The sequence below is a fragment of the Eremomyces bilateralis genome (genome assembly GCF_010015585.1).
Source record: "Eremomyces bilateralis CBS 781.70 unplaced genomic scaffold P152scaffold_34, whole genome shotgun sequence".
Classification (NCBI taxonomy): Eukaryota; Fungi; Ascomycota; class Dothideomycetes; order Eremomycetales; family Eremomycetaceae; genus Eremomyces; species Eremomyces bilateralis.
Genome location: NW_022985100.1, coordinates 75,578 through 100,794, shown reverse-complemented (window position 1 = coordinate 100,794; position 25,217 = coordinate 75,578). Strand labels below are relative to the sequence as shown.

General features: G+C 55.1%; 11 protein-coding genes across 11 annotated transcripts; 6 read left to right on the top strand and 5 right to left on the bottom strand.

Moving 5' to 3' along the window:
* Positions 1-2,416: 2,416 nt before the first annotated feature.
* P152DRAFT_485363 (uncharacterized protein) lies at positions 2,417-5,356 on the bottom strand (the record flags this gene model as incomplete). The annotated part of the gene is made up of 1 exon (XM_033682044.1): positions 2,417-5,356. The coding sequence occupies exon 1, from the start codon at positions 5,063-5,065 to the stop codon at positions 2,417-2,419; it is 2,649 nt and encodes an 882-aa protein (XP_033530187.1). The 5' UTR covers positions 5,066-5,356.
* A 50-nt stretch (positions 5,357-5,406) lies between these two features.
* P152DRAFT_462421 (uncharacterized protein) lies at positions 5,407-5,733 on the bottom strand. The gene has a single exon (XM_033680344.1). The coding sequence runs from the start codon at positions 5,583-5,585 to the stop codon at positions 5,418-5,420; it is 168 nt and encodes a 55-aa protein (XP_033530186.1). The 5' UTR covers positions 5,586-5,733; the 3' UTR covers positions 5,407-5,417.
* Positions 5,734-5,889: 156 nt separating this feature from the next.
* P152DRAFT_462420 (uncharacterized protein) lies at positions 5,890-8,463 on the top strand. Its single transcript, XM_033680343.1, has one exon. The coding sequence runs from the start codon at positions 6,270-6,272 to the stop codon at positions 8,007-8,009; it is 1,740 nt and encodes a 579-aa protein (XP_033530185.1). The 5' UTR covers positions 5,890-6,269; the 3' UTR covers positions 8,010-8,463.
* Positions 8,464-9,014: 551 nt separating this feature from the next.
* On the top strand, positions 9,015-9,332 carry P152DRAFT_386370 (uncharacterized protein; the record flags this gene model as incomplete). The annotated part of the gene is made up of 2 exons (XM_033675832.1): positions 9,015-9,120; positions 9,190-9,332. Coding segments are annotated over 2 exons (249 nt in total), but the record flags the coding sequence as incomplete, so codon positions are not given.
* Positions 9,333-9,781: 449 nt separating this feature from the next.
* On the top strand, positions 9,782-11,701 carry P152DRAFT_468930 (PLP-dependent transferase; the record flags this gene model as incomplete). Its single annotated transcript, XM_033680855.1, has 4 exons — positions 9,782-9,876; positions 9,968-10,445; positions 10,495-10,628; positions 10,675-11,701. The coding sequence occupies 4 exons, from the start codon at positions 9,782-9,784 to the stop codon at positions 11,699-11,701; spliced, it is 1,734 nt and encodes a 577-aa protein (XP_033530183.1).
* A 2,186-nt stretch (positions 11,702-13,887) lies between these two features.
* On the top strand, positions 13,888-15,442 carry P152DRAFT_216701 (uncharacterized protein). The gene is made up of 2 exons (XM_033674459.1): positions 13,888-14,640; positions 14,734-15,442. Exons 1-2 carry the CDS (start codon positions 14,176-14,178, stop codon positions 15,142-15,144), a joined length of 876 nt encoding a protein of 291 aa, XP_033530182.1. The 5' UTR covers positions 13,888-14,175; the 3' UTR covers positions 15,145-15,442.
* Positions 15,443-15,922: 480 nt separating this feature from the next.
* Positions 15,923-17,356, top strand: P152DRAFT_424657 (urease accessory protein UreG). Its single transcript, XM_033677226.1, has 2 exons — positions 15,923-16,322; positions 16,464-17,356. Exons 1-2 carry the CDS (start codon positions 16,150-16,152, stop codon positions 17,074-17,076), a joined length of 786 nt encoding a protein of 261 aa, XP_033530181.1. The 5' UTR covers positions 15,923-16,149; the 3' UTR covers positions 17,077-17,356.
* On the bottom strand, positions 16,794-18,148 carry P152DRAFT_462416 (cytochrome c oxidase assembly protein CtaG/Cox11; the record flags this gene model as incomplete). The annotated part of the gene is made up of 4 exons (XM_033680342.1): positions 17,891-18,148; positions 17,772-17,841; positions 17,253-17,713; positions 16,794-17,211 (listed from the first exon to the last, which is right to left on the bottom strand). Coding segments are annotated over exons 1-3 (578 nt in total), but the record flags the coding sequence as incomplete, so codon positions are not given.
* Positions 18,149-18,313: 165 nt separating this feature from the next.
* P152DRAFT_517448 (uncharacterized protein) lies at positions 18,314-18,903 on the top strand (the record flags this gene model as incomplete). The annotated part of the gene is made up of 2 exons (XM_033683008.1): positions 18,314-18,390; positions 18,438-18,903. 2 exons carry the CDS (start codon positions 18,314-18,316, stop codon positions 18,901-18,903), a joined length of 543 nt encoding a protein of 180 aa, XP_033530179.1.
* A 574-nt stretch (positions 18,904-19,477) lies between these two features.
* Positions 19,478-20,127, bottom strand: P152DRAFT_477215 (uncharacterized protein; the record flags this gene model as incomplete). The annotated part of the gene is made up of 2 exons (XM_033681566.1): positions 19,478-19,798; positions 19,888-20,127. 2 exons carry the CDS (start codon positions 20,125-20,127, stop codon positions 19,478-19,480), a joined length of 561 nt encoding a protein of 186 aa, XP_033530178.1.
* Positions 20,128-20,761: 634 nt separating this feature from the next.
* On the bottom strand, positions 20,762-24,135 carry P152DRAFT_216601 (TPR-like protein). The gene is made up of 9 exons (XM_033674458.1): positions 24,038-24,135; positions 23,699-23,981; positions 23,445-23,648; positions 23,315-23,397; positions 23,090-23,269; positions 22,947-23,039; positions 22,743-22,899; positions 22,440-22,684; positions 20,762-22,379 (listed from the first exon to the last, which is right to left on the bottom strand). Exons 2-9 carry the CDS (start codon positions 23,853-23,855, stop codon positions 20,871-20,873), a joined length of 2,628 nt encoding a protein of 875 aa, XP_033530177.1. The 5' UTR covers positions 23,856-23,981; positions 24,038-24,135; the 3' UTR covers positions 20,762-20,870.
* Positions 24,136-25,217: the final 1,082 nt, after the last annotated feature.

Genomic DNA, 25,217 nt, shown 5'->3' with positions numbered 1-25,217 from the left:
ACCCGGCCCTGAAAGCACGCCGTGCTAGAGCGCGGCCAATGACGTGACTAGCAAGGCAGACCAGTCGGCATGGCAAAATGGCCACGGTAAAATGGTTGCGGCAAAATCGCTCGCAGGGCTCGCAGGTTTGAGAGAAACTACTCGCAATTTGTTTTCTGCCATTCAGATTCGTACGAACGCGTTCGTTTTCCTGCCAACGTTGGCGAGTCCTATGCTGACGTCTGCATATTTCAGGTTTCTAGAATATTTGGTCCGGAATCCGCCAACAGCCATACAGAGCACGATCATGACAAAGCCGCTAAGTTGTGCTGTAGAGTGGAGGAGATCACGGTGTCGATTCAGGAAAGCCTGCGTAATAACTACTATAACCTGAGCAGTCGCAGCCGCTTTTGGCTCCTGAGTTCGTTAGATACCAGCAAGCGAAGGAAGGTCGTGGAAAATCCACTATAGAGATGTTAATATACTTCTATATACATGTAGAGGATAGACGTCACATTGTAAACCTCCCAGATAGGTCCGGAAATCTGTTTTCCACTTGGGTTAACGAGTCTCCATTGCTTCGCGGCGTGCTTGTTTTCTCTTCTTTTGGGTGCAAGGACTGCTTCGTCTCCTTCCTGCACAAGCGCTCTCCACAGTGTCAGGACAGTTGATACTCGAGAAATGTGGGCCTTCTCAGACTCTTGATCTCCCAATATAACCCTGGAGGCCGATGAGTCTGAGGTATAGGTTTGGAGAAAGGCACGAGATGTATTCTGAGCAAAAGCTACCTCCTCTGGCGAAGAGCTGCAAAGGAATAACTAGGTATCGTCCGGCTCGCGGTGTAGGACATCGCGAACGTATCTAGAGGATACAAGTGTAGGACATAAGCATGATAAATTCAAGTGTTTCGTACTCTTTAAAAAATCTCATGAGGTAGCTGCGTTAGTACGAAGTCCTGTCCGACACTAGGACCGTATCGTCGAGGGGCTTGCTCTGGAAATCAGCCAGAAGCTCCTTTGCCTCCTGTTCTCTGGCTTCGCCCTTTCTAATAATGCGTCGTAATGCCATTGTCAAGTAGTTTCTTTGAATAGGTGTAGAGAAAGAACTTTTGCTGATTGGAGCGTTGATAGCGTCGACTACCGCCCAACTGATGAAACTGGAACTAAAGGAGAGGACTGTAGACTGCGAACAAGACTCCGAGAGCGAGGCTGGACAACTAGGGAGAAACGGCATCTTTACAATCCTTACCATGGCTGCAGAGAGAGTATTTTCGACGGACCTGCGTCTTCGGCGACATTGACCCTCTGATTTCGACATCCTCCATACCGCCAGGAGAGTTATAGGGAACTCCCATTGCTGCATGGTTTTATTTTTTGGGCTTCATATCCGTTATCTGCGTTTGTTTTGGAAGAATTTTGCAGTTGTGGGAATCGATCTTTGATTTTGTGGCAGATCGTGGAGGATGGGGATACAATAGGGTTCTCGAAGGTGGGTGGATCAGGAGGAGTTGACTACCGGTAGGTGACCTAACAAACCCGCCACACGATGGGATATTAAACAGGTGTCGCAATCACCTTCAGATAGGGCCGCTAGCTCGGTACAGGTATCCGAAATTTCCTCCTTCTGGGACTGTCGAATACTGGTCCGGGAATTACCAAAATCGCTTCCGCAACGGCCGTTTACAGAGCTATCCAGCCAGTGCATTTGTGTTACTATTTTGCTACGTGTGGGCACACGGCATGCGGGACGCCGACCATTGGAGGGGGTACGACGGCGACTTTGGTCACTCCCTAGTTCTGTACCCGTTGGAGAAAGGGGGTTGGGAAACAGGAGGCGGGTTTTGTGGACGCGTGGCACGCGGTCACTGAATCACTGGGTTGGGTTGGAGGAGGAAAACGTCTATTGCATAGTTTCCTTGGTTCTGGGGTTGCGTAGAACGAAACGATGCTGCAGTGGAGAGGCAAAGGCGGAGGGAGTTCATCAAGGCGCAGATCAGTGATATTATTCCTAGGTGTAGACCTAACAGACCACAAGCGAGGATTCAGTCGCGCGATCATATCATATCGAAGTGGCTCGCCAATAAGTAGCATATCCACGGTCATCCCGGATATAATTCGAGGGCGGGTTTTATATTGATATTCATTCCATTCGTACATATACATGGCTTCACAGACGATCTCATCATCTAATCATAGAGTCCCAGACACGGCTCATAACTCCCCGACAAGCAGAACAACGTACGCGGAGTTGGATACCCAGACTCGCCCTGATGTTCGTTTCATATCCACGGGCGATATCAGTGTACAGTCAATGCCCGGATAGCATCACACAACGTTCATCTTCAACCTCTGATTCCTCCGCATTGCAACACCCTCCCCTTGGCACCATATACCGAAAGCAAGGAAAAAGAACAGCCCAGTCCTAGCCTCAAGAGCCTTCAATCCGGGCCCATCCTCAATGCTACCCCATCTTCAATTGAACTCCGCCACCCTTCCTCCATCCCCAAACTCTCTTCCCGATACAACCGGTTCCGCTCCTTATTCCATCTCCCCTTCCGAAGCTCCCGATGGCCCCGATTCCCACGATGTGCTGGAGTCACGAAGCGTCGTCCCGATGGCGCTTGGTCAGACGCTCCCGTGCCTGCGTCATCGTGGCTGCTGGCGGTAGATGCGGCGGTGGAGTTATCGAGGGCGGAGATCAGGGCGTCCCAGTCGACTTCGGAGTGGGGGGTGTCGCAATCCGTACCAGTTCGCGTCGATGAACCCGTGGTCATTGGTGGCATGCTCGTGTTCGTGGTTGAAAGAGTAGTTGCGGTTTCTCTTGCAAAATCATCGGCCTTGAAGATTGGTCCCTGTTGTGATGAGGCTTGCCGATGCGGTGCGTGGATACGAGGAGACTCGCAGATCTCCCCGTCTTCCATATGCGTATCGGAGGATACAGGGACCATGAATTGTTGGCGGTGGCGGGAGGGAGGATTGTGAATGCCATCCAGGAGTGAGTTAATCGCTTCCTGCGGGTCTGATGAGAGGAGGTCATTTCCACGAGGTGCTGTGGCTACTGATCCTCCCTGTCCATCCATCGCGTTGGCCATTTGGTTCGTCGGATGTACCGGAGCCGTAGAGTCGGCGCTCTGTCCAATGATTCTTGGCATCGAGTCGTCCCGCAAATACTCTGGATCAGAGTCTTCTGTTAAGTCAACAACTTCCCCAGCCCAATCCGGCTTCGACACTGAATGGCCATCTGTTGCTGCCTTTGGACAATTGTCATGCAGTTTAGATCGGCGAAGCTGCACGATAGAACCAGCAAGTGAATTATTCGCGGTGACGGCTCTCTCTTTTCCTTTCGAGGTTGTCGCCCCAGCAGCTTCTGACTGGATTGACTGGCGCGGATTCCAATGCGACACATCAAAACCAGGAGGCAGCTCATACTGGAAGAGTCCGCGGGCCTTGATCTGGGCAGAAGACAAATTATTCCTCTTGGCGATGAACTGCGCATAGCTTCTCGCCTGTCCGGCAAGAGAATCTGCTCGTTCATTGCCTTTGATGCCAGCGTGGCCTGGAACCCAATGTAACTGCATGCTCACACCGGTTCGATGAAGCCAGGTTGAATGGGCTGCGAGTTTGAGCATGGTAGGTTCGGTGCGGTGCCGAGGATCCGGCATCATGCACATACGGAGGACATCCTGCGAGTCAGTGAAAACAGTCACTTCAGGCAAATCATTCCGTGCCACGAGATCTCTGGCTTTCATCCATTTCTGGATATGCTCTGCCGCAGCCTCGAGGGCACAGGCCACCGCAAACAATTCCGCAAAGGAGACTGAGGGCAGGCCGGTGACCGCGAGTGCGTTTTCAATGCACTCTATGCCTATGACGTTGCATTGGCTCGTCAGGCCAACACCTGCGTGGCGGCAACACGGGTTAGCGGCGGAGGCATCAGTCCAGAACACGAGTTCCGGCTTTCCGGCTCCAGGGGTTGCGAGGGAAATCTCCTCGGCCCGTAAAGCATACCGGAAAGCCTGTACCATGTCCTGGATGAACACCTGCCCGTGGAAGACTGGCGAGTATCCAGACTCGGATTCCGCAGCATGGTACTCCCGAAGACGGGAGACCATAGATTTTCTCTCATCTTTGGACACCGGACGTGCGGGTAATGAAAGTCGTGGCAAGTGGTCATGACCCAGCAAAGTCGGGGAAGTCGGCTTTGTAGGGAGGCCACTTGGCCCTTGACTCACTACAACCCTCAGGACCGGCGGTCCCTTGCTTCGCACCGTGGTACTATGCGACCCCTGCTGCGCTAGTTGTCCATGTTGTGTTCCAGGGGGCATCGGGAGGGAAGGAAGTTGGAGTGCCATTGAATTCCCTGTGCTGTTTCTGCTTGTGGGTTGACTCGGAACTTGCCCAGACTGGATAAAATTCTGTAACGGTCGAGGTCCTGGCTCTGGCACAAATTGGCCGACTAAAGATCCATATTGTGTCCCACTCCGTGTGAACTTAGGCTCTGATACCCACTTACTGTCGACGGGAGTGGATCCATACTGAGGCCCGTTCCGTGTGGGTTTGGGCTCTGGAGCAGCCGGGCAGTATTGAACCGGTGCTGCCGCGACTGGAATTCCCGATCCTTGAAGGTATGGGCCATGAAACTGCATGGGTGGAGTCTGGGGTACCATTTGAGTCCCCGGTGCAGCAAATGAAGCGGGTGGGTGTGGCATGAATGGATTTGATGCCATCGGAGATTCAGGTGCTCCGGCCATCAGTGGGTAGAATGCAAGAGCTCCAGAAGCATCCACCATTCCTCCGACAGCACCGAAGGCCCCTCCGCCTTGAGAGTTCGCTCTATGTTTTGTGGCCTTTTCGGCACGCTGAGCCGCTCTCCGAGCCCGTTTTGCTCGCTTCTGCTCTCTCCTTCTCTCTTCACCTAGCCGAAGCTCAGCCGGCCCAATTCGCTCCACTGCTCCCGCCCGTTGCTCTGCAGCTCGCGCTCTTTGCTCGACAGCCCAGTCCATTTGCTCCACAGCTCCCCCCCGTTGCTCTACAGGCCATTCCATTTGCTCCACTGCTCGGGCCCTTTGCTCTGCAGCGCGGTCCATTTCAGCCACATGAGAAAGGTAGCTTTGGCCGTTGCTACCACTATTCCCGTGGCCGTTGAGCTGTAGCACCACTGGAGCGGGTGGTGGTGTAGAGGACACCCAGGCACGAAATAAGTGTGAGTGAGATGGGAGGTCAGAACCTGTGTGAGGGATTAAATACGGGGGTCTGTGTGTCTGGAATTTGGCCGAGACTCAATGCCTCTCTAGTAAGTCTGCTTAGTGTCTAGTGATGGCTGATGAGCCCATAGTCGCTAACTGAGATTGCGCCGTCAGGATAAAACCGAGTCTTTGGAATTTGGACGGCAGGTGGATCTGCTGGTTAGTACGCCTGGAGCGATCAACGTTGATTTACTTACTCAGTCAAAGCGAGAGGAATTGCATAGTAAGGAGAGACTTGATATAGCAGAGTTGGACAGAGGGTCCCCACGGCGAGGACAAACCAGTTGATAGAAACCGAGGAGAAATGACAGCAGACGATGTTTATGATGATGATAGAAGTAGACCGGGGAGCTGCATGCATAGTTACCCAAAACAGAAATCGTATCTTGATTGGCCAGGTAGCACAGGGTTCTCCTTGGTGCCTCATGGCAGCATCGCCTTATCGCCTTATCGCCTAGGCGCCCGGTGTGGCGGTGCAGCAGGTGTGACTAGAAATCACGGGAGACCAGAGAAGGAGCCAGGCATCCAGCAATATGGGTAATCACGATGGCGGGGTTCACTCCTTACATAATCCACCCAGCCTGCAGAACGCCAAGTTGCAGCATCGGACCAGATGACCGCTCACCGTTCACTCCACCGTTCTCACAATTTCTACTACTAGTATTCGCATCCGCTACAGCTTACCAGCCTCTGTTCGTCACTATCTCTCTCCGTTCTGCAAACACTCCTCCTCTTTCACTTCACTCCCACGGCCATGTGAACGGGATTATTATCTATTCGGCGTCTGGAGACTTTCCATCTCCACCATGAATCCTTTTCCACCACCTCACCACCACAAATCCTCACGGAGATAGCCCAGCCATTGAAGTCGGCAGCTGCCTGTGACTTATTGAACGATTGTCGCATAGTGTCTATCCCCGATCTATCACTTTCAGATCCGGCGCATTGTGCATCACCACTTTGAACTTCACTCCAGTCCTCTTATCTCTCCTCTATCTTCTTGTTGAACGTTTGCTCTGCTTCTTCACAATTTCACATCTCCATCATGCCCTCTCCGACCACCCCACCACCCCGAACCATGCCACAATCAGCCAGACTGATGGATTCCCCGTACTCCGATTACTATACCGATCTCTCGATCTCCCCTGACACCGATCCCCGCGATTCCCACCGATTCACTGTCGAAAATGGCAAACTGGGATACCCCGTCATCCCGCATACCCTTCAGGAAAGTTCAATCGATGAGATCTCCTCTTCTCCCATTGAACCCCCAGCGAACACCCCTCAACGCGCTCTCTTACAGCGACTGCGCGATATTGCTATCTGCATCCACGAACGCGAGAACCTGACCGAGGAACAAACTGCTTTGCTCAACAGTCGTGTCGAGAACATCGAATCAGATCTCACGGCGCCTATCAGTCAGACAAAGGAAGCAGTGCTTGGGGACAGTGGCTTATTCATTGATGATGAAGATGACCTTGAATTTGAAGAGACGGACGGAAGTGACGAACACGGAGACGGCAATGGAGTTGGTCAGTTTGAGAACAGTGACAGTGATGTCGCACCTGAAGATATTAAAGAGCTTGGTCGACGAGTATCGTATTCTGACAAGAGCCTAGCAGCTACTAGCCATCTTAGTCGCTCTTCGAAGAAGGCAGGGCTCTTCTTTCCCGCCCGTGCATTGGAAGAGCAACATGAACTGGTCGCGCGCATTTCCCGAGCTGCCACCGAACTTCGCGCACGATACGAAGAGATCAAACACTTGAACGACATGAACACCCTCCGTCTGGACACCGCTGCCACCCGCATCATCGACCTGCAAGCCGAGAACGAAGCCCTCCGCAAGGCATCCGAACTCGACCACTCCGAGCTCTTCTATCTCAAGCTCCAACTGCGCGCCTCCGACTTACAGGCCGCATACCGTGGACTCAAAATCAGCTCCCACTCCACGCACGCCGAATCGATCAAGCCCAGCGAGCCCGACAGTCTCGACCACGAGATCGATCTCCTCCGCGAGGAAATGCGCATCCACCCCTCCCAATCGCCTGCCTCGTCCACCCGAGTCCGCGCGTCCGACGAAGGAGACGACTTCCTTTCCGGCTCGCAGCTTTCGAATGCATTCGCCCCAACCTACCGATCCCCGCTCCGGCAGCCGTCCGTCGCCTCCGACACTTCGTCGATGAAGCGCAGCAACATCTCGACCCCGACAACCAGTCCGACGAAACGACGCCGCTTACTCCGGATCAAGCGGCCATCGCTTCAGAATCGAGCGGTCACTGCTCCAGCGAAGAGTGTTGTGGCACATGAAATATCGCCGATCGAAAGGCCTTGCGAACTGGATGGAGACGCGGTTTCCGAGACAGTGGAAGAAGAAAGGGAAGAGTGTGAGATCACCGAGGCACAAGAGATCGTCACCGAGACCGTGGAAGAAGCATCAGAAGAGGTGGCTTCTCAGATCAGTGAGGTAGAAGAGACCATTGTCGAGACCGCGGAAGAAGCATCGGAGGAGGGATCTTCTCAGTTGAGCGAGGTCGAAGAGATCATCGCCGAGATCGTGAATGAGAAATGGGAGGAGGAAGGAGTCGAGCAGACCAAAGAAACCGGAGAACATGGGATGTCTGTTACCGAAGTTGTCGAAATCCACACCGTGGAAACCACTGCGGAAGGCAATATGGAGGACGACATCGTCCACGAGCCTTCGATCACGGTCAAGACGAAGTCGCCTTGGGAGGAGCTGTGGGACGGGCTTGCGGAGCTCTCTGGATTTTCCGCAGAAGATTACTGAGGACATACCAGCGTCTTTTCGCACTACACCGAGCGAGTGGAAGTGTTTTTTTTCAAAGGAATTCCTGCGAGAACCTAGACAGATGTTTCGGGTGTGCTTAGGGATGGTTTATATGATTAATGGTTCGTTGCGATTTGCCTCATGGCGGGATTTTGAAATGGGGGGTCGGGCACTTCTTCCATGCATGCATTTTCGGATATGACCATGACACACACCGTGGTCGTTGTTCCATCTGTCTGTCACTTGATCATTCCCCACGGCGTTACTGAGCGGGTGCCAACGGAGGGACGATGGCAGCGAGGGACGATATGACTTCTTATGAAGCGAACATGTATTATTACGAGAATGGATCATGAACGGAATGACGATAATTACATAGCGAGGTGAGCGAGAGCTTGTGTGGACTGGCTTGATAGGCTTTATAAATGAATGAAGCGACTTGACTTTGAGATTGACTACTACTTCTCAACCGAACATTTACCTTGCCTCGACCATCAGTGATTTACATCTCTACTCAGGTCCCGAAGTCTTCAATTCCTAGCGAATCCAAACATACCCCAAACTCCGCCGTTCATTGTGTAAGATCTCTTATCTTGCTTCACTCGATCCAGCACTCGGAGCCAATGCCGTGATCAGGCAGAACAGGAAGCTTGCGTTGTCGTTTGGTGACGTCATCCTTCGTGCATGCATGCGTACCAGAAGCCAGCAACCATCCACGACCAACATCAAGCCTCTCTCCCTCTTAGTCTCTCGCAATATTTCGGCCTCAACCTCGACTTTATTACTTGCAGTACGGTACTCACACGACAGGTATCTTGATAGACCTACTTTCTCCACCTTCCATCCAAATCACAGCAATCAACTCTCCAAGACTCCCGGGGCTTCCTCAGCATCCCCAACTCAACCCACCTCCCAACCAAACCAAACCAGAGCCACTCACCTCTACGAACCCTCACCATGCTCCTCCTCTCCCTCCTCCACTTCCTCCTCTTCTCTCTCGCTTCCGCCGCGCCCACCATGCACACCGAAGGCCATGGCAACGCGTGGCAGTACGGCGCCGGCGGCGGGGTTCTGGGCTTCGTCGTGCTAGTCTTAGACGTGATAGTGTTTCGTAAGTCCTTCGAGCCATACCTTCATCGCCTCCCTCTCTACGATCTGTCGTAAAAGCTAACCCCTCCAGTCGAGGTCCTCAAATCCAATCGCCCGGCGCTCAATAAGGTCCTCTGGTGTCTGCTGGTCTTCTTGTTCCCTATCGGCGGATTAATAATCTATTATCTGTTCTCGAATCGCGCCGCGCATGCGTCGGGTGGGTATGAGCCGCTGGGTGCGTAGATGGGATGGGTGAATGTGGGGAGGCGGGAGATGATGGATGTGGGGATGGCGTGGGAGATGGGGATTCTGGGGGCGTTGGGAAGGGAGCGATGAGGATGATTTATGAGGCGATGTGATACATTTCTAATATGAACCCATCCAAAACCCTATGCTGAACGTTCATGGAATACGATATGGTTGACGGTCCTATTCCTACCACTCCATACTCCATGTCCTGATCCACCACGCACCTTCCCTGCTTTCCAACCAATGATATCATCGGTCGGTAGCACCTTCCGAGTTACCCCAACCCCCAACCCTGTCCGCATCCAACCGCATGTGATGATGGACTTCATAGAACGCCGATCTCGTCTTCCACGTCCCATCCTTCAAAGTTGCGATTGTCCCCGACCATTGTCCGCATCTCTCCCATTTCATCCATACTCCGTATTCCATACACGATGGGTTCATCACGGCTTCCCGTCAGCCTCCGCGACACCCTCGCTGCCCAGCGATCAACTAGTCGACGCCGACTGCTCGAGCTGAATATCGACCTGTACGTCTCCCCAACAGCATCCCTCCACTCCCACTAGCCCCACCCCTCCAAACCCCCCAAACATCCTGCTAAGTGCTAACCCCCTCCACAGCCTCCGCAATCTCGTCTTCCTCCTCTTCCTCTTCCGCTGGTCCCGCAAAACCTACCGCCATGTCCGTGGCTACGGCCTCCTCGGCACCGTCCTCGGCTTCTCCCTCTCCGTGAAGAAGACTGCCTACCGCCTTCTCCAGTCCGCGCCCTTCGTCCGCGCCAAGGTGCAGCGCGAGAAGCGCGTGGTGATCCGCCAGCTGGAGCTCGACATGATCCCGACAGGGCGGGATGTGGTGCGGCACACGGCGCTGCCGAGCGAGGGGTGGAGCGAGGAGCGGGTGCGCGAAGAATTGAAGAGCTTGGCGGGAATGGTGAGGCCGAGGTGGGAGGAAGGGAGGGTGTCCGGGACGGTGTATCATGGGGGGGAGCAGTTGTCGAGGTTGCAGACGGAGGCGTTTGGGACGTTCACCGTGGCGAATCCGTTGCATCCGGATGTGTTTCCGGGGGTGAGGAAGATGGAGGCGGAGATTGTGGCGATGGTGGGTGAGATGTCTCTTTGGGGGGTGGACAATTGCTGAATTTATACAGGTTCTGTCGTTGTTTAATGCACCAGCTGATGGGGCGGGCATCACAACCAGTGGCGGGACTGAATCCATCCTCATGGCGTGCTTTGCTGCACGGCAAAAGGCATACAAGGAGCGAGGCGTCACCGAGCCCGAGATGTAAGTCTCCTACGCTACCGCTATCAACATTCCTAACTCTACCCAGGATCGTCCCCATTACCGCACACGCTGCCTTCCATAAAGCCGCCGACTACTTCAACATCAAAATGCACCTCGTCCCATGCCCCGCACCCTCCTACAAAGTCCACATGCCCTCCGTCTACGCCCACATCAACAGCAATACCGTCATCCTCATTGGCTCTGCCCCCAACTACCCCCACGGCATCATCGACGACATCAGCGCGCTCTCCCGCCTCGCGCTCCGCTACTCCCTCCCCCTCCACGTCGACTGCTGCCTCGGTTCCTTCCTCGTCCCTTTCCTCGAAAAGGCCGGCTTCGACGCCGACCCCTTCGACTTCCGCCTCAAAGGCGTCACCTCCATTAGCTGCGACACCCACAAATATGGGTTCGCCCCCAAAGGCAACTCCACCCTCCTCTACCGCTCCAAGGCCCTCCGCGCCTACCAGTACTCTCTCAGCATCGACTGGACCGGTGGCATGTACGCCAGCCCGTCCATCGCCGGGTCTCGCCCTGGCGCGCTCATCGCGGGCTGCTGGGCCAGCTTGATGTCCATTGGGGAATCTGGATACGTGGACGCGTGTCACCGCATCGTCGGGGCGACGCGGGACCTCGAGCGGGCAGTGCGGGAGGAGGAGCCGCTACGCAGCTATCTGCAGGTAGTAGGGCATCCAAAGGTGAGCGTGCTCGCGTTCATCGCGAAGAAGCCCGCCGGGAAAGACGAGCCGCAGTTGAACATCTACGAGGTCAAGGACGCGATGAAGGCGCGGGGCGGGTGGGATCTGAACGCGACGCAGGACCCGGCGGCGGTGCACGTCGCGGTGACGTTGCCGATCGTGGGGGCGGTGGAGACGCTGGTGGAGGATCTGAAGGTGGTGGTGGGGGCGATGGTGGAGGAGGAGCGGACACGGATCCGCGAGGGGCGGAAGAAGGGAAAGGGAACGAGCACGGCGCAGCTGTATGGCGTGGCGGTGAGCTTCCCGGATAAAACGATCGTGAAGGATTTCGCGGTGGCGTTTTTGGACAATTTGTATAAGGCGAAGCCAGAGTTTTGATTGGGCTGGTTTGGATGGGTGTCATTCATTGCGCTGTCCTGCATTACTTGGGGATGCTGGTACTCAACCTACTCCTTCTCCTTATCTAGGGCAATGATATCATCAGGTGGCATGAACGAGTACGAATTAGTCTTCATCACGGCAACAACCTACGTATCTGCACTCGTGTACTCCACGCAAATCATCTTTGCCTGCCAGGCGATCGATACACCCGTACCTGCAGCCCACAATCCAACGTGTAACCCCTAACATCCGTCCGTATCAACCCATCCCGCCAGCTCCGAGACATGGGATTATATATTACTCGCATGTGCTCTACCGTGAACCCAGCCCTCTTCCGCACGACCCTGGTCCCTCAGATTCCAGCCTAGTATAAATTTACGCCAAACCCGGCAATATATTGACCTCTGCCCGGGAATTCCAGGTCACCTCCCATCTCCACACCCGGCCAAGTCCCCTCCAATCCCCCCACAAACAAAGTCAGGACGGCAGCTCCAGTATTAGTGCTCCACCCGCAGGGCGCAGAAGCCTCTAACCACCCACAGCAAACAGGACCGCACCCCAAGCCCCGCCAAACGGCTCTGGACATGCCATGACCCCCTCCCAAGGCCTCCAGGCGTTGGTGAGTTGCCGTCATCCGTGGCGGCGGTCCTCAGGTCCGCCGAGACAGCTCGAGCTAGACATGTAAGAGCGGAAGAGAGGGCTGGAAAGGGCTTCCGCTGGAGTGGGGTAGGCTAGTTACAGATGGGCGGACTATGTTGGACTGGGGTATTCCGTACAGTGACGGAATCAGATCTTGAATATGCACTTTTTGATAGGGTTTAGATAATGGATAGCTACAGTGGTTAGGTGGGAGGGACGATGGAGGTGGTTTCACGAGTATGCATCACTTGGGTTTGTACGAATTGGCCGGTCAACATGGAGGATGGCACCATGGGAACTGGCGGTTTATGCGTGTCTGGGCGGTTGTACGATGAATGATGGATCAGACCATAAATCAAGGGATGAGCGGTTTTAACTCCCAAGGACACTTCCAAGGACACTTCCAAGAATATCTGTCATTCTTGGACTCGCTCTTGGGAGAGTCTAGTGTCCACGGCATAAGGAATGGATATTGGCAGTGCGTGAGATTGAGGAGATAGGGAACAGGGGATCATGAAGTGCTGCTGAAAACATGAGAATTAATGTGCTGACTGCTGAGTCACTTGAGCTCGTCATTCTCTCCAAGTTCGAGCGCCTTGGCTCTCGAACGCTGAACGCCCTATCTCAAAAGCATCATGAATGAGGGATATGCGAGTTCATCGACGAGCAAACATGCCGAGTACAAAATCCTGGAGAATATGATCCCGTTGGGTTGAAGATCGGCAGTGATACATGCAGATTGCAGCCAAGAACCAACAATGCAACAGTAGCATCCGGCGGCACGTCTTCCGGTCATTTCTCCCCTCTTTATTTCTCCAACCCTCCGTACACAAATCGCCAATTGCTTCTGGGCTCTCCAACCTCCAAGCAGCGGCGTCGACTCTCCCAAGACTGCGTCAAGACCATCAAATGGACCGATAGCCTTTCATGGGCAACGATGAGCAATCAGGATGGGCAGATGTGGCCCTCCGCAGTCATCGGCAGTTCCAAGCCCGTTCATCTCCAGCCCGCGACCAATTCCAAGCCGCTTGAGGGCGTGGCCAAGACGATGCCCAGCCCGGAATTCGCAAAGCTCTGACCTGCGTGTCTTCATTTCTTCCATTTCCTCTGTCATCGGTGAGACGCTCCCACTCGCCCTTCCTCCGACATGCCTGACCCCCTTGATTCTCTTCCACCCGTTCCGCCAACATGAACGGGCCCATCTCCCAAGAGAATCGAGAATAATCTCTCTGGCGCGGTGGCCTTTGCTCCCTTGATTTCCTGACTTTTGTCCACCTGGACCGCAAACAATGTCTTGGGACTGTCTGGTAAGTTCGGATAGGCGCTTCTTCCGCGCCCCAGCACCATCGCACAGCCAAGACGTCCAAGAAATCACCGCTGAGCAAAAGAATCCACGCAAGAGGAAAAGCCGTCCACCCGTCCCAATGTCCCGTCCGTCGTCGTGATCCCCAATTCCCGACAGGGCGACAGCGGACGCACGCCCAGCGCTCCCAAGTTTTCGTTGCTCCTCTCCCAAGTCTCTTGAGTCTTGATTCTCGTCTTCAATCGTTCGCTCGTCGCTCTTGTCCTCGCTACGTCCACCGCTCGTTGGTGGCTCGTCGATTCCCTTTACCCTTTTATCTCCTGCTGCAGTCCGCCTATCCCGCTTCCTCTCCAGGAAACGATGCCGTCCTCCTCACGGCCGCACCGTTTCTCGCCGTGGCTTCATCTCCCTCCTCGCCATTTCCCGATTGCCTCGTAGATAGAGTCTTCTTATCCTCACACCTCGACGTCTCGAATCCACCGCCCCAATTCCGTCTACCGTGCCGCTGCTGGTGGTCCAACCATTCGCCATGCCAGAACCCACCGTCCCTCCCGCCCCACCGATGGCATATTCCCCCCTCCACTCCTCTCCGCACGAGAAACGAACCACCCACCACTCCCTCCGATCCGATAGAAGCCTATCCCCCACGCCAGGCCGCCATGCGTCGCTCACCCAGCCATTCCGGCCCGCGGAGCCCGCGAGCCCTTCGACGGTGGTGACGAAACTCCCGCGATCCAGCACCTCGTCCGGCATCAGCAGCCCGTCGACCTCGTCGTTGGCGCCGCATCCCGCGCCGCAGCCGCCCGTAAGCGTGCACCTACCGTACCAGGACTCGCGGGGGTCGCATCAGACGGTGGATGTGGAGAAGAGCGTGGTGGTGGATCCGTTTCGGGGGGGTGCGCCGACGAGGATGGCGGATATGTCAGCCGTGCGGTATGCGGATGAGGTGGAGAGTATCGACAAGCGACTGGAGAGGAAGGTCGTGAGGATAGTGGTATATTTCTTTTCCATTCTCCAACACCACCAACCTTCATGGAGCAAGCTCGTCGACCTCGTTATATCAATTAATTCATACTAACTCCCCCAGTTCCATCTCTCCCTCCTCAACCCCCTCCTCTCCCTCCTCTCCCTCCTCTGGACGCTCCTCGCCCTCCTCGCCCTCCTCGTCCTCCTCCCCCTCCGCCTCTGCGCCCACCAACCCTCCATCCCTTCCGATCTCATCACCTTCCTCTCCCCCGTCCTCCTCGTCCACCTCCGCCTCGCCTTTTCCCGCGTCGCCCCCGACCGCTATTCCCCCGCTGCCCTCGTCTCCGTCCTGCTATTCGGCCCCGTCGTTGCCGGTGGCCTCGCCCTCGTCGCCTGGGTCGCTGCGGTGTTTATGATCTTCTCGGCGATTATTGGGGAGCCCGGAGGGAAGGATGGGCCGAATGATGCGCATGTGTTCGTGTTGAGTTTGCGGGAGAAGTGGGAGGCGTGGTTGCGGAAGGCGTTGAAGTGATGCGCGAGACTGCGATCTTTGATTTTACGGACTACTGGGGACTCCTCCCTTCCCGAGTTTGACGACGCGTATTCCTTCTGGTTCTTTGCACGACCTACGAAACGGATTTCAATCACCCCCGAACCACCTGTCCGCTCCATTCGAGCCGACATGCATTCTCCCGCTTTCCTTCAGCAATTCTCTTTCTCGAAACGAACCACGGCGATGGATGGAGTTTACTTCTCAGCAATTACGGCATAGGCACAGGGTCACATAACTAGCATTACACGGCGTCCAATGGTGCTTGCATCGCCGCCCTCCAGCGACGGAGTCGACTAGGGTGTTTTTTCAGGTCACTAATGTCTCATGGATTTCCGACGAGGGCCTCAAAATGTATATGAGAGCATCTTATTTGGATAGAAAGCACTGGTTATGATCTAGCAGCGCTCCGCGAGAGCGCCTCGGAATGTATATCTAGAATTTTATATTGGGGGAAGGGATCCTCCCAAACATGACTTGACATCGTTTCAGTGACCACTCCTTTGCTATGCTGCCTTTTAAGGGGCTCTCACCTCTAGACAGCTTTTGAGCTTAGAGAAAGAAAAAGATGACTGGTTTAGTGATGCAGAGTTGCCGGAGATATATATGTACTCCATAACATCTCTAGCTGCCTACAGTATTTGCGCTTGGCGGAGAGGATTGCGACATCGAAGCGGAATATGTGGCTATATATTGTCGGGAATCCATACATTCAATCTAGAGTGATATTAATCTGTGCACTGCCGTAGAATTGACGTTTGGCTGAACAGGGCACGTCCGTCCATTCCTACTATGTAAATCCGCTGGCGATAGCGGAGCCCCACTCAGCTGCGGGCGAAGAACCCTGAGCACAACAGCTCTGAACCCCTCTAACGAACGAGATATCTCCTCGCTCTACAAAGAAACCCATAAACCGCCGCAAACTCTCATATATAATTAAACCCGCGTCTCCGAGTTTCGATATCCCTCTTCCCTCCGATCGCCCCAATGGCATCCGCCCACAGCCACGACGGCACCACCCATTCGCACTCCCATGCCGCCGCCGACCATGGCCACACCCACGAGATCCTGGACGGGCCGGGATCGTATCTGGGCCGGGAGATGCCTCTGATCGAGGGGCGGAACTGGGATGATCGGGCGTACACGATTGGGATAGGCGGGTAAGTTTTCACGTACACCCATATGGTCTCCTCCACAACCGTAGCAGCAATTCGTCCACCGTGACATCTTTCCCATGCCCTTGCACCAGCGAGAATGCCACAGTGCGACCACGAATGGCCGTGCTGACGGAATGACCGCAGACCTGTCGGCTCCGGCAAAACCGCCCTCATGCTCGCCCTCTGCCAATCCCTCCGCGCTACGCACTCCCTCGCCGCCGTCACCAACGACATTTTCACCCGCGAAGACTGCGAGTTCCTCCTCCGCCACTCCGCCCTCCCGTCCTCCCGCCTCCGCGCCATCGAAACCGGCGGCTGCCCACACGCCGCCGTGCGCGAGGACATCTCCACCAACCTCGCCGCTCTGGAGGACCTACACCGCGACCATGACCCGGACCTGCTGCTTATCGAGAGCGGCGGGGATAACCTGGCGGCGAACTACAGTCGCGAGCTGGCGGACTTCATCATCTATGTGATCGACGTGGCTGGGGGGGATAAGGTGCCGCGGAAAGGGGGGCCGGGGATCACGGGGAGTGATCTGCTGGTGGTGAATAAGACGGATTTGGCGGAGCTGATCGGGGCGGATTTGGGCGTGATGGAGCGGGATGCGCGGCGGATGAGGGAGGGGGGGCCGACGATCTTTGCGCAGGTGAAGAATGGGAAGAATGTGGATGCCATTGTGGAGTTAATTTTGAGCGGGTGGAGGGCGAGTGGGGCGACGCAGGCGGCGAGGTGGGCGCAGAGGAATAAGAAGTAGGGGGTGGTGAGGAGACATGGTTTGGCATAGTATGGTCATCGTATTATACGCTGCCGAAGGCATTGCAGATAGATTGTTACAAGAGGTGTTACATGGGGACAGGCGTTAGATGCCCATCCTTATCATACTTCGCTTCTGTTCATCGTTAGCATCGCTCCAATCCCATCGGCCCATCCAACTCACTAAAAAACGTATAACTCAACGTCACCTCCCCAACATTCCGACAATTCCGATCCTCCATGATCCCTTTATCGATGTAGAAAAACACCGGCATATCCACCGTTTCCCCGGCCCGCAGCCGCTGCTCCTCGAAACAGAAACACTGAATCTTCGCAAAATACGGCGCCACCTGGCCCGGCGTCACGCTGTACGTCGCGATCCCGATGATGTCCTCATCGGACGTGTTCGTCGCCGTGTAGAACGCTAGCGCGCTCTCACCGGGCCGGATACGCACTTCGCGTTGTTGCGGGGTGAATTTCCACGGCAGGATGGCGGAGACGGACGAGGCGAAGGTGACGCGGAAGCGGAGGTAGTTATCTTCGGGGGTGAGGCGGGCGGATTGGTCGTCGGTGTCGGCGCCGGCGTAGTGGGAGGGGGATTTGATGGGTTGGCCGCCCCAGCCGGTGGTTTGGCAGATCTGTGGGTGGCGTCAACACGGTTGAGGTCTTGGAATGTGTCGCATGTGCGTGGTATACCATTTTGTATAGCGGTACCGAGCCATATGAGAGAGCTACGGTGCCGATGGCTAGACTCAGGGCGTAATTGCTGTCGCTGTTAGCATATAGCGTCGTTTTTCTTCGGGTCAAACACGTACATCGCTGTCTGATTCCGCTTGCCATAGTGCGCTTGAATCTGCTCCATCGTCGGACCCGCTTGCCGCGGTTTGGTGTTATTCGATATTCGTCGGACTGCCCCCGGAGCACTTGTCCTCCCACAGGTTCTCGAACAACTTTGACAGACCCATGGCTCCGTTGAGAAGAACGTTTTAGAAAACGCGCTTCTTGCAAACCGAGACATTTTCGGGGTTGTATGTGGACAGTTGAGTATAGCAAGAGAGTTGAATAGGTACAGAGTATCTTGCTGGCGTGATGAATGTCCGATTCCTCCTTTGAAGAGAAACCTCCGAGTCGCCGCAGAATTGGCCAATCACAATCCTTAAAAGTCAACCACGTCGTTAATTTTATGTGACCGGTTACAGAACACGGTATCAATATCGTCGCAATTTCAAGACGCAAATATGGGCGAGCTGTGTGGCGTCTGTAATCAAGAGCCGTCGAAGTACAAATGTCCGTCTCAAGGTTGCCGGTTGAGATAGTGAGTCCATCAACTGTTCCTGCTTATCCTTTACTGATATCGTCCAGTTGCTCCCTCCCATGCTATAAAGTCCATAAGGAGACTCACACGCTTGGTGAAACTAAGCCGACGGAATCTTCTAGTCTAGCTATTGCTTCAGCTACATCAGAGAAAAGGCCTCCGTCTCCGACTCTTCAAGACCCGTTAGATCGTCTCCAAGCCCACCCAGAATTCCAGCGCCTCTTCGCGCGTTATCCAAGGCTTCCCTCTCAGCTTCAAGACATCTACCGACGCAGTCTCCCGCCATCTTCACCTGGCTCTCTGTACCGTGCTCCGGGAGCTAGAGGCCGTGGTCGAGGCGGTAGGTTCGGACAGAGATCCAATGATCGGAACCAGGCTTCGGAGTGGTCGCCGGAGAATGGAGACGTCTCTGCGTTGAAGGGGTTTAAGAACTTGCTTCGGAGTTCGGATCGCGATGCGGAAGGTCTGGAGGAGTTTGTCGAGCTGGTGAAGATGACTCAGGAGAGGGGTTGAGACACGGCAGCGGCGTGCCTCGGACCGGTTATGAAGAGTTCATCTCAAGGGAGTGGGATGGGATAATCTCTTGAATGACCAATAAACCAAAGGGGACTTCAGAGGATACTCCTTTTATGGCCTTTCGATATCCTCGGTTTTTCCCAGTCGCCTTTGGCACTGGGCGAGGATGTTGAATCTTTAACAGAACTGTGATGATGGATACAGCTATTGGTCAGGCTTCCTACCCAAATTAACACAGATCGATCACGCATGGGAATGATGGATTCGAAACATTTCCATCCCAACATACAGACCTGGTCCAGCGGGTTTAGAATTATTTCGACTGCATTCGTTGAATTGCACAATTCACATGAAGACAGGCGGCGATTTTTGACTTCCCTTTCCGTTCGATATCCACGTTCAATTTTCACTTCGACCAATTCCTTCAAAATTCATCTACTCTCCAACCATCCGGTCATCAGATCTTCACGTCTTTCGAAACGGTATCTTCTCTTTCAGGCTCCGATGGTTGAAGTGCTCTGAACCATCACATCCTCACCGACAACCGCTTTCCAGAAGCGCGCGACTGGCTTTACGGCGTCGAGTACGCGCCGACATCTATTTCCCGAAGGTGCCCTACTACGCGGTGCAGTTCTGGGGGTTCAAGACCTCGCATGGCGCGACCTTCCAGCCGTCGTCGCCGGCCGCCATCGCCGCCGGCCGCCATCGCCCCAACCGCCGATCTCCGCACCGACAGCAACCACAGTATCCACGAATACGTGTCGACAATTACCCCGCCCCGCTTGCGGCCGTTCCACCACGTCTCCCTCCTCTCTACCTTCCGTGACCGGCGCTTCTGGATGTGGGAGTTCCTCTCCGAGTGCAGCTCCCGGGGAACCCGGGAGGTGGTGAGCTAGACGAAGTTCGTGAATCACGCAGTGTATGGGTGGGTAGATGAGCCCAGCATGGTCGTGGAGGGGGGCGAATACGACGAGGATGTACAACAGGAGGATTGGGAGTGGTTTGCGAGCGCGTTGAATGAGCGGGATTGCTGGTGGATTGGGAAGTAGGAGGGAGGCGGGGGAAGGAGAAGAGTGGAATGGGGAGGAGATGATACCTGGATGGAGCATGAGGGAGAAACTGAGTGAAATGGAGACGGGGTTCCTGTCGCGCGGAGGTGGGGGATTGTGGTGCGGCGGCGGACGGACGAGTGGGCGGCGGACGAGATCGTTGGGGATCCATGGAAGGGATACGGACGATTTAGAGGCTCGGACGCGCCAGCTAGCCGAATGTTTCTCGATCGGACGAGGTCCATCCAGCCATCATAGTAACGCAATGGGATATCCTGCAAGTCATGGTCAAGCCCAACTTCTCTACCGGCTCTCACCTCTCCTCTATCATTCCTCCACAACCGCCAGGTCGCCCATCTACCCAAATCGAATAGTATCACTCATTTCATCTGCAGTCAACCCATCGTCACTATGATCTGGTGGATTGGTGATTAAAATACCTATGAATCACCCATTCACGAACCTCACCACACGCCTATCCTCACTTCAAACCTATCATCGCATCCTTCCTCTCTCATCACTCCGCCCTAAGATAAAACCACCCAACCACAACAAACATAGAAAATCAACTGTTCAAGCAACCTTCACACAACGAGAAATAAACGACCGTCCGTCAAAATTGCATATGTACCATTGTTGTTCATTTTCTTTGACACCGGGATACAAGAAACTCCTCAACGGTGTCTTTTCACTCTGACAGTAGTTTTGACACCGACCATCATCCACGATGCCCACTCGACAGGTATGTTCACAAAAGAGATCGTTCGTTGGTTGTAGCCATTCCCTCCTTTCCTCCCTTCCGTAACGACTCCTCGATATAACCCCAATTCCCATCCATCCATCCATCCACCCCATCCATCCCATCCATCCATCCGTCCCATCCATTCATCATCAACGCCGATATAACTCACACCACTACTCCCTCGGACTCCCCTTCCCCTCCCCCTTCCCACTCCCCGCCTTCCGGCCGTCCTCCTCATCCTCATAGCTCTCATCGATCTCCATGCGCCGCGCCGCCGGCTCCGGTTCGTGCGGTTTGCTCCCCTCCTTCAGCTCCATCGGTGGAAGCGCGCTGCTGCCCGTCGACAGCGGCGTCGGCACCTGATGTGGTGCAGGGTGCGGCGGCGTCGGTTGATGGGTAGGCGTAGGAGGCGCGGGGAGCGGAGCGTGGGTGGCGGACGGAGGGCGAACGACAGGAGTAGCCGGATGGGAGGAGTATTCGGGAGGTGGAGGCGGCGGATGGGGTTGGTACCGGGTATGCGCGGCGCCGCTTGGCTGGTAGGGAGAGGATGCGCCCCCAGCGTCGGAAGACAGAGGGTGCTTGTGCATTCGCGCGTCGGCGTCCTGCTCATCTTTCGGATGAAGCGGGGATATGGTGCGGGGTTGCTCGGGCGAGTGACGCACGGGTTGCGGTGGTGGTGGTGGGGGAGGTGGAGAGGACATGCGCTGGCGCTTCGAATCGTCCGGCCCAGGGCCTTTTGTGTCGTGGTCTTCCCATTCGCGGTAACGTTTGGGTCCGATGGGGTTGCGATCATCGCGGTCACGGGTTGGTTCGACGGGGTGGGTAGTGAGGGGTGGAGGCCCGCCCTGGGGAAGGCTGGTCGGACCCGCGGGGTGAGGAGGGAAGCCAGGTGGGTGGTAGCCGGAACCCGCGGACGTAGGGCGGTTGTCTACAATGGGTCTTACCTCGGGGGAGTCCCGATGGACATTGGGAGGTTGGAAGGGAGGACCTGCCAGCGGAGTCGAAGGTTGCACGGACGAATTGCTGGAGCCAGGACCGTAGTTGGGGTTGGTGATTCGCTGAGGTGCTGCCGGGGATGGCTGGGGGGGCGGACCTTGGATAGCGGAGAGCATGGGCGGAGGTGGTGGTCCGCCAGGCTGGTGACCTGAGGGTCCACGAGAGAGGCTCGGGGCGTTGAGCGCCTTGGGCGAAGGGGAGTGATTCCTTGGCGGAGGCGGAGGGGGAGGAGGATGCTGCTGCATCCGAGCCGGGTCGGTATAGGTCCTGCCTGGTTCCGGTCGAGGACTCGGTGGACGAACCGCTGCGCGAGGAGGAGGAATTGGTTGAACACGACCATCTCGCTGATCAAACGACGACAGTTGCTGCGGTGGCTGAGCATTCTGTTGAATTTCGGCCAGTCTTCGCGAATTGTCAAAAGATGGCGGTGGAGGGGCCTGATGTTGCGTAGCCGCCGATCCATTCCATTGCGGGGCGGGAGGGCCTTGGACGGGAGCCGGCTGATACGCGTTTGGATGCACATCCTGTGGCATGGGAGCGCTGTTCTGGTTTGGCATCCCATTGGTCGGGCCCCCGTTCTTCAGGAGGTTGAGACGAGCTTTGATATGGTGGTTCGTCGGATCCAATTCAGCAGCGCGGGTGTAGGCATCCAGGGCATCCGCCGTTTGATTGTTGCAGGACTCGTACTATTTCAATCAGCCATCGGATGCGCAGGCATAACACGAAACAAACGATAGCAAACATACCAGGGTGCCCAAGTCGTACCAGACCTCGGATATGTTGGGATTCAGCCGGATTGCCCGGGAGTATGCGTCCAGAGCGTCACGGTACTGGTTGATCTGGTAATACAGTACTCCGATGGAGCACCAGAAGGTGGGATTCCGTCCATCACGATAAACCGCTTGCTGGTAGGCTTCGTACGCCTTCGGGTACTTTTGGAGGGCCATGTAGCAGCGCCCGAGCAGGTACCAGCTTTGAGCATCGGTTTGATCTGTGCATGCGGTTAGCAACGATTCGGGTACAACGACCGGTCGCTGGGAGCGACTCACCGGCTGCGACGGATTTCTCCAGGTATTCGATGGCTTGGTCTTGATTTCGGAAGTCGGTGCTTTCTTGGTGATACAACCAGCCGAGTTGCTGAAGGACCTTCGCATGTTTCGGGTCACGGTCGAGGACGCGACGGTATGCGGATTTCGCGGCTTCATACTTGGGTTTGTTAGTAGGTTGGATGGTAGGTGTTTGGGGATGCGTACGTCTTTTTGTTGTTCATGAACATGGCCAATCTGGAACCAGATATCCTCCTCTGTCAGTGGGCGAGGCGGGTCATTGACAATGTATGAGAAGCACTGCATGGAATTAGTAAGGTCGCACCGCGCATGTGAATCCGCCAACTTACATCCAAACTTGCGGGATATTTTTGTTGTTGTTTGTAAATGATACCCAATCGGAAGTAGATTTCATTGGCCTTCTCGAACGTCGGATCCATGCGCATGACCTGGGAGAAGGCATCCTCGGCATGCTCCAAGGATCCATAACGGTCGTAAAGGATGCCGATGCCATACCACAATTTGGGCTCCTACACTAGTCAGTCTGCGTTTGACATTTTCGGAATGGAAATTACCTTTGGATCCGGAAGATGGTAGATGGCTTGCTGGTATGCGGAGTACGCATCCTGAAGGTTGTCCATCATCAGGTAGCAATGTCCTGGGCTGCATTAGCGCCTGCGGATGTCTCGAGGGTGAATTGTATACCTAGACTACCCCATACTTCGCCACTGTTCGGTTCTAATTTGAGGATGCTGCGAAGGACATCCACCGCTTGCGGGAATTGATCCCTGCTGCGCAAGATGTGCGAGATGGCAATCATGGCGGGAACCGAGTACGGGTTATGTCGAATCACCTCCTGGTAGGATTGGATCGCATCGTCCAAATTTCCGAGAACTTCGGCAAGTTGGCCTATCACTTGTCAGCGCGGGTCCCTCGACAAAAGGGATGTTGGGAAATACCGGCTTGATACCACGCAGCTTCGTTCGCCTGGGCCATTCGCTGGATGATTGTAGGCGCAGGGTTCGAAGGATGACCGTTCGCCTGGACATGACCCTGCGGCGGAGGGTGATGTTGAGGCATGACGGTAGTGGGAGATTGATGCTGGTGGGTCGCCATCGACGTCGTTGAATATGCGCTTGGGTGGCGCGATGGCAGATGTGGTTTGAATATCGAGGAATTCTCGAGGTGTACCTTGGTATTGTGGTGGTTGATTTAAGTTCGACTCGACAGGACAATAGTGTTCTAAGTTCACCAGTTAGTATTGTGAAAGCGGGTCACATATGAAATCTTATGCTCACCACAGAACGGTGGGTGAAACTATGGGGCAGTTTCCTTCAGCGTCGCGGAGCTGACGTGGAAGTGCAGTGAACAGCGTCGCAACGATAGTGAATGGAGGATCTACCAGTTCCCAATCAAGGTTGCAGACAACAGCATAGTTGGGTGAATGAAACAAAACGGGTTACGAGATGGGGATTCACCGGCAATGGGACAGGTGAAGGAGAAGTGGTGAAACGGGACAGATGATGTAAGTGGTGATATAGAAGACAAAGACCCAAGGCTCAAGAGGGAGGGTGAAGATGGAGATTGAGAAAAATGGGCAGGGGCTGGAGAGGTGGCAGTTCACGTTGTGTGGATTGTGTGGATTGCGTGGATAAATGAGCTCAGCGGCCGATCCAGGACCCAGGTGCCGTGAGATCGAGCAAGGTCAATATCCAAGATTGGGGTTGACGAGGAATAGCGCACCAAGCCAATGGATGACGGTGAGAGGACCAGACTGGAGATGGACTCACGAAGGAGAGGGTAGAGAGCAAGAGAGAGCGCGAGAGAGAAGAGAGGAGGCCGAAGAGGAAGAAGAAGAGGAGAAGAGCGAGAAGAGCGTCGGAACGGAGAGTTGCAGGGAGAGTTGCAGCGACGGCGGCATCGTAAAGCTGCTGAAAGGCCATCGAAACCGCCGAAGGGGCAGAACTGACTGACTGAGTGACTGACTGAGGGCCCGCGTGGATTAGGGTTGATATCGCCGATGACGATTGGCCGACGTTTAAGGTAAGAGCAGCATCGCCAGAAAGCGTGGCTGATAGTGCATTCGCGCCTCACGGGCCAGGATTGGAGTCCAGGATGGGCTTCTGAGATTCACTGGACCTGGCTCCAGAAAACATGCAGATTGCAGCGGTGCCCTAGAGGGTACCCATATTTAGCAATACGGGGGTAGAGAGACTCAGACATGAGCCGATGCCGACGCCCGCCGCCCGTTCCGTTCACTGGTTTCACACCCACAAAAAGAGGCACGGAGGCCACCGCGATCTGTGCGAGGACTTTTGCAGGTATTGCTCCATGAGAGAGCCTAGGAGTGGCTGAGACTCTGCCCTTCCGTTCCTTCTCCATGTGGGACCCCCTCCATCCTGCCGTTACTGGGTTCCAGTGCTTAAGGCGATCTTGGCGCCTTTGGTGGCCTTGGCATATTTTGGGGCCAGGTGCGGT